This window comes from Sceloporus occidentalis, unplaced genomic scaffold (assembly GCF_023333645.1).
Source record: "Sceloporus occidentalis isolate IW3139 unplaced genomic scaffold, rSceOcc1.0.p SCAF_10, whole genome shotgun sequence".
NCBI classification, from domain to species: Eukaryota; Metazoa; Chordata; class Lepidosauria; order Squamata; family Phrynosomatidae; genus Sceloporus; species Sceloporus occidentalis.
The window spans coordinates 34,217,501-34,225,000 of NW_028316990.1; the positions used below are offsets into that span (position 1 = coordinate 34,217,501).

Sequence of the window (7,500 nt, forward strand, 5' to 3'; positions counted from 1 at the left end):
GTGGTGGTGATGGTGGTCGTGGTGGTGATGATTTCCCATTGCATATAATGGGATTTGCGCCTCCCCTGATTTTGGGATCCAGGAGGATCCTGGGCCCAAGCTTCAGAGAATCCCAAAGGCCCACTGGAATAAGACCAATGATAAGAATGGCAATAGGTGTAAGGAAATGTATGAATGTGTATGAAAGGCACTACTGGAGCAAATGAAATGGAGAAGGTGCAATGCATGATGGGGAAAGCTGCCTGGCAAACGAGGCGAGGATTTTTAGAGAACTGCTGATGTGATGATAGATGGCGTGTCCAAAACCTTGGATGTAGCTGCTTATCCGTAAAGAAGATATCCAGGACTGTACGAACAGCCTGGATAGGAAGAAAGACTGATAAGGAAGAGACTGCAAAGAACTGTTCCATCTGAAGTGTTGGCCAGAGTCAAAGGAAGAGGTCCTCACGTAAAGACAGCAGGACGGAGGAGGACCTGGTAAAGCCTTAAAAGAGAGACTTTTCCAGATCAAAGGGCAACAGAGCTCCCACGCCTTCATGAAGACGACTGATCAACGGCTTCAGTGAAGTGCCTTCTGTGTGTATGAGTATTGTGTGAATGGTGTGTGTGAGAGCTCTCTTGGTACTTGTCTTTGTCTATGTCTGTGTATTTCAATAAATGTTACATGTATAGTGTCTAAAACCAAATTCGGTGTCTCTTTGTCTGTGTCAGCCCTGCTGTTGATCAGTTTATGGGGAGGGAGATTTCCACTACACGCTCCTAGGTTAAACAGGTTGCCCTTAAAATCTGGGCATAACATAGGAATTCCCCATTGTATATAATGGGACTTGAGCATCCATGGATTTGGGGATCCAGGGGTCCCTCTGTGACTTGGCCTCATGGAAACTAAAGGAGAGCTTGGGGCCACAAGGACCCGAACCCGCCTCCCATCCTGAGGCTCTTTTGGGAGCTGTAGTCTCCAAGGGCCATGTTTTCCAGTTTGTTCTCCAGGGCAGCAGGGAGCCCTTCAGGATGCCCAGGACCAAAGCCTTTGGCTCCCCTGCCTCAGTATTATTATTACTATTATCGTTGTTGTAAATGTGGACCCGAAGATGCCAGCTGCCCTGAGTCTCCCAAACCCAGGAGCCAGGAGCCAGGAGCCCCTTGGAGCCTGAGAATGGCCAGCAACGCTCCCTCTCCGCCACCAGAGGGCGCCCCAGGACAGGGAAGAATCCTCACCATCATCATAAACGTCAAGGGGCCGAAGTGCGCCACTTGAGCCACAGGAGGGCGCCCGAGAAGACTTGGGTGACGATACGATTCTCTGGCCGATGGTCTCCACTGGAGGGCGCCCGAGAGAAGCCTAGCAGTCATGAGTCATGAAGCCTGCAGTGCGCAAAGGGCGCCACCAGAGGGCGACTGAGACCAAGGCGGTAGCTGCCAGCAGCAGAGCCCCCTTTTGCACTACAATTCCCATCATCCCCTGGGAAAACATGGCCGCCAGCGCCCCTGAGGGCCAGAGGATGATGGGAATTCCATTCCAAAGCGTTTTGAGGGGCTCCAGGGCGCAGAAAGGCTGGCTTTGAGGCGTCCCCCCCGCCTTCTGCATCGTCTGGGGAGGATGGGAATAAAATTATGTACATTATATATAACTGTGTGTGTGTATATATATATATATATATATATACACACACACACACACACTACAGTTTTATATATATACACACACACACACATAATAAATACATAATATATGTGTGTGTGTGTGTGTGTGTGTGTGTGTATTTTTAATAGGTTTTGCTGCACAATGGGCCTTTCAGGTGAGGCCTAGGTGAGGAGGGATCGATCTCTCTGGGTCCAGCTAGAGGTGCAGTGCCCTCACTGTCCACCAGAGGGCGGCGCTGTATCAGGAATGTTCTTTATTATTAGCTACATCTTCATCAAAGCGAAGTCTATGGGACTCATGTGGTTTCCCATTGGCTCCCCGTTCCTGAGGGGGTGTGGCCTCCTTCTCTTTACCCGCTCTTATTGGCTGATCCTCAGTCACTGGCACAATTCAAAGATATAGCCGTGTTAGTCTGTAGAATCGGTACGTAGAGAGATCTTGTAGCACCTTTGATACTAAAGGAAGAAGTTGGCAACAGGAGCTTTCCTAGACTTAAGTCTACTTTGTCAGATTTCTGCACCAAATGCATCTGAGGAAGTAGACTTAAGTCGACAAAAGCTCATGCTGCCAACTTCTTTCTATCACACACACACACACACACACACATATATATATATACAGACACACACATATACAGACAGACACATATACACATGTAATATATACATATATATATACACACAGATATATATATATATATATATATATGCACAGAGAGAGAGACACATACAGACACAAATACGCACACATTATACACAAACACACACATATATACATATATATATATATATACACACATGCACAAACATATATATATATATATATATACACACAAACACACACATACACACAGTCAAACACACACACACACACACACACACACACATATGCCACAACAAACTACAATTCTCAGGATTCCCTGGTTTAACAAGGGAATTGCCTCCCCGCTTCCAGATCACAGCCCCAGAGAAAGAGTCTACAGTATATCAGTGTTGCCAATTTAACTCCACTTCTTCAGGTGCATTTGGATTTAATAATGATAATTATAATAATAATGGTGATGATGATAGAGCACCTTCGAGACTCACTGAAAGCAAAGTTGGCAGCATGAGCTTTCCTAGACTTAAGAATACTTCCTCAGATGCATGGGAATTGTAGTTTGTTGTGGCACCAGAGCTCTTTCTGATAGAGAAGTCACACTCTCTCAGCCTCAGAGGAGGGCCATGCCAACCCCATATATAAGATACAGTCACGGTAAGTCGGAAACATCTTGATGGCACATGACAACAACAATAACAACAGAAACCCTATGAATTTGCTATGATAAGACTGAGATGACAAAATCTGCTTCGTTCCTTTATTCAGGTCTGATGTTATCATTTTAAACATTATTTTTAATTGTAATTTATTTCTTAATTAAATCTCGCATGGATGGTCACTCAGACATTTCCATTTCGTGCCACTTTCCCCAAAGGTTTGTGACATCGTTTCTCCTCCAATGTTTCCGCCTCGAAGCACAAAGAGAAACGGGGAAGACGACTGTCAATCAATCCTGGGAACATAGCATAGCAAATAAGTAAATCTTGGCAGCAGTCTTGCTGGGAATCCTGCTACCTTGTTTATAGGCGGCTTCTGCTGCAATTGCTGTAGAGCAGAGCAAGGACTACAAGACCCATGTGCCTCTTCTCATGGACTGCAAGGTCCATCACTGGTCATTGGTCACTCTGGCCAGGGTCCGAAGGCATCCAGGACAGTCAGCAATCCCTATCCACACTGAAGACATTCCCAAAACTATGAATCCCACAAAGCAGACCATAGTTTTGCCATTGGGATGTAAGGGACACCCTTTTGACTCTCTGCCTTTGGACTTAATGGGACTTGAGCATTCATGGATTCTGCAAAGCAAACCTTGGAAGGGGAAGGGAATGGGGCCAAAGCCCTTAGAAATAGACAGACACCCTTCACTTCAGGAAGATGGGGCTTATAGAGAAAGCAGTGGCTTCTAGGAGGGCGCCTGCTGATGCTGAAACTTCAAGAACACATTTATCCTTCCAGATAACATTTTCGTTAACATTTGCCCTTATGCTTTACTTTACAGATGCCACAAACCCTACATCTGATGAATCTTTCTCCCTAATTGACCTGAGAGAGAAGCTCAGCTATTTCCCTCCATTTATAATATGGGATAAGATCTAGCAGACGCCTTCTTGAGAAGGAGAGAGGCGACTATGGTTACGACATTTCTGCTGCCATCGCTAGCAGGTCCCATGATGGCCCTGAGCAGGTTCTCTTCATTATGTTCAGAGTCCAAGAGATGTTATTTATCTTCTTGGGAGATGCTGGAGATAAGTTTCATACTTTCGCTGGGGGAACAAGTGTCTTAGGGTATTAAACTGTTCGAGAAATAAAATCCTATGATACCATTGTTGCATAGTCTCATTAAGGGCTATTACACAGAAATCAATCCAGATTTGCTACAGTGCTGCAGTATCCAACTGGACATGTCATGCGCATAGTAGTTAGAGTGCTCAACAGGGACATAGGAGATATAGCTCCCAGAACATCTAGTTTTACTGGGTGACTTGGGCCAAGCATTCTCACACAGCCCAACCTACCTCACAGGGGTGTTGTGAAGACAAAACGGAAAGGAGAGGCATATAAACTATCTTAAATCCACCAGAGAAGGGGTAGGCAACTATGGAAGGCTGTGGGTTGCACATTGACCCCCCAATAAAACCTTGGAGGGCTGAACCCTCACTGCATTTGGTCTTGCGCAAAACAAAAAGGATCAAAATAAAATGTTGTCCCCAAATACTCTTTGGTACCATGAGGCCATTCTCATATTGATTTCAGACCTTCCTAGAGGGTATTTTGGGGGATTCTGAAGGGGAAAAGATGCTTAATTCCCTGGGAGTGGTTAGGAGAACGTTAAACACGTGGAAATGCCCTTCAGGCACCATAGAGGTAATTTTGGAGGCATTTTGGGAGCAATTCTTTAATCCTGGGGGACTATGGCGGCCACAGAAACAGCCCTAAGGGGCACTAAACAAAAGGCAGGAAATCAATGTAATAAATACACTTTTAATAGTCTGCCCAGAGTGACACTTTTATCATTTTAGCTTCTTGCTGTAAAAATGTATAAAAGTAAGGTGTTATCAAGCCCAAGCAGTAAATTGTTACCAAAAGGGAGGCAGCAACTGAGCCATCGAAGAGAAGAACACATCACAACACAAATATGGCACTGCACAGTCTCCTTGGGAACAAAATGGAAACCCTCAGTTCTGTGTGTACATCACTCTCTTTCAAGAACTGCTGCGCATTAGAATTAAATATGCAATGTACAATATGTACAACTGTAGATTTGATGCTTCTGAAAGAGATGGGGAAGATTCCTCTTCTCCCCAACCTTGTTACGTCGCAGGCTGGGCTTCTGACTTCTCTTCTGTTAGGTCTTTGAACCCCAATTTTTCCAATGGCTCTTTAGCCATAAGTTGTCTGAGGAAACAAACAAAAACAAAAAAAGAGGGGATTTAGAAAGTATTAGTCTTAAAGTTATATACTTAACAATATTGTCTTCTAATGCAGTATCTCAACAGTAAAAACATTATATCATACATATATGATGTATCATACATGCATCGGAAAAACAGCATCAAATAATCCTTTCGCTCTGGCGATGTTTTGCAAGAGAGAATGCACTTGCCTCTGCATTCTACATTCTAAGTATTCCTTTGATTCCTGTCTGCACAAAGCATTCTCAAAGCTATTCGCCCGAAGACACTGCATGAATCTTTCCTTGAATGCCGTACATTCTCCTGGAACAGAAAGAAGGTACATTTTTGAACATGGGAGAAGAAAACCAGATGCAGAGTTAATGGCAACACAACAATAGCACAAGAGGGAGTGAGGAGCGTGGGATAGTTTCAGTCCCCCACCCCAATATATTCTGTCCTGAACCTTAATGTCACGGTGAGCCAAACACTGAGGTTCAAACTACACTGCAGAAATAATCTAGTTTTCTGTATTAATCCAATGCTCCGATGCTATTTTTATTTATGTATTAGCTTTCCATTTCACCTTTCTTCCAAAAGCCTTAGGACAGTGATGGTGAACCTTTTAGAGACCGAGTGCCCAAACTGCAACCCAAAACCCACTTATTTATTGCAAAGTGCCATGTCCCTCTGGCTTTCTAGTAACAAACTCTGGCAAACTCTGTGCTGGGGCAATAACACATGTGCCCACAGAGAGGGCTCTGACTGCCACCTCTGGCATGTGTGCCTTAGGTTCGCCATCACTGCCTTAAGACAATGTACATGATTCTCTCATTTTCTGGTTTTATCCTGAAAACAACCATGTGAGGGGAGATGTACATCATTCACTCAGATCCTAATTGTATCCTGACAACAACCCTGTGAGGTAGGATAGGATGAGAAACAACAGTTGGCCAAGGTTTATGACTGAAGTAAGATTTGAATCTGGATCTCCCTGATCCTCGACAGACACTCTGCCTAATGGAGAAGGACACTCCAGCTTTCTAACATTTCAAAGATTTACTATCAACATTACACCATGTAGAATCATAAAGTTGGAAGAACGCACAAGGGCCATCCAGTCCAACAGGGATACACAATCAAAGCACTGCCAACAGATGCCATCGAGCCTCTGTTTAAAAACCTCCAAAGAAGGAGACTCCACCGCTCTCCAAGGCGGCTTATCCCACTGTTGAACTGCTCTTACCATCAGCACGTTCTTCCTAATGTCTAGCACACTTCTGTATATACAAATTCATGTTGTGACCATTTAATGCTGTATATGCGCATGTGTATGTCTAGAAATTTTAGTCAAAACAACTGACCTAAAATACCTGAGTCGACTTATCCATGGATCAATATAAGTACAGTACTTTAACTCCTATAAAAAGAGGACCCATCCCTTGGTGAAAGGCAGAGTATAATCTCTCCTGGAAGCACTGACTCCCTCTACTCTTATCATTCAACCAGCCTTTAGTATGAGCACAAACAGGGATTTGTAACAAACTGGGATTTGGCATTGTTTTCCTTTGCTTCATCCATTAGAGATCCTTTCTTACCTGCCCCTAACTTTTACCTTCAGTTTATCCACGGTTCATATTAAAAATGCATCATTTGGGGCCCTCGACTTATACATGAGGTTGACTTATAGTCAAGTTTATAAAGTAATACGGATCATGGCCATCTGTGTTTTCTTTTGCATCAGTGGGCCCTCCTTAGAGGCAAACCAGAAGTCTTATGCCACTGATAATGAGGGAATCGAAGGCTTTCATGGCTGGCATCCATAGATTTTTGTTCCTGACGTTTCCAGGTTTTATCCAGGACAGCTCCATCCAAGTGTTGAAACCCATTCCTTGCAACAGCTTCAGGACCATGGATAGCTGTTTCAAGGAGTAGCATTTGCCACCAGACCTGGGCATCATGGAGGGCAACAGAAAATGCGTTTCTTCGTGTCTTTCCAGGGGAACACGAGGCTTAAAATAGCAGGGAAGAGGTCAGCTCAGCACCCTACAATTTATACAGTGGACTTGTGTTTGCTTCATAGAGTCACAGATTTGGAAGAGACCGCCATCCAGTCCAAACCCATTCTGCCATGCAGGAACTCCCAATCAAAGCACTCAGTTGAAATATAGGGCTGGAGAAGAATTGTGCTGCTTCCCAGGCTCCAGCACATAAAGTGGTGCCAAACTGCGTTATTTCTACAGTGTAGAAATGCAAAAAAATGCAGTTTGACGCCACTTTATCTGCCATGGCTCCATCCTAGAGACTCCTGGGATTTGTAGTCTTGTTAAGCACCAGCACTCTTTGGCAGAGAAGGCTAAAGAC

General features: G+C 44.2%; 1 protein-coding gene across 1 annotated transcript in view; it reads right to left on the reverse strand.

Moving 5' to 3' along the window:
- Window positions 1-2,988: 2,988 nt before the first annotated feature.
- The window catches only part of LOC149306429 (cytochrome c oxidase assembly protein COX19-like), a 5,292-nt gene continuing 780 nt past the window's right edge, over window positions 2,989-7,500 (reverse strand). The window contains exons 2-3 of the mRNA XM_089540414.1: window positions 5,349-5,460; window positions 2,989-5,140 (exon numbers count right to left, since the gene is read on the reverse strand). Of these exons, the coding sequence (XP_089396540.1) occupies window positions 5,056-5,140; window positions 5,349-5,460 (197 nt within the window). The 3' untranslated portion in view covers window positions 2,989-5,055. The remainder of the gene's footprint in view (window positions 5,141-5,348; window positions 5,461-7,500) is intronic.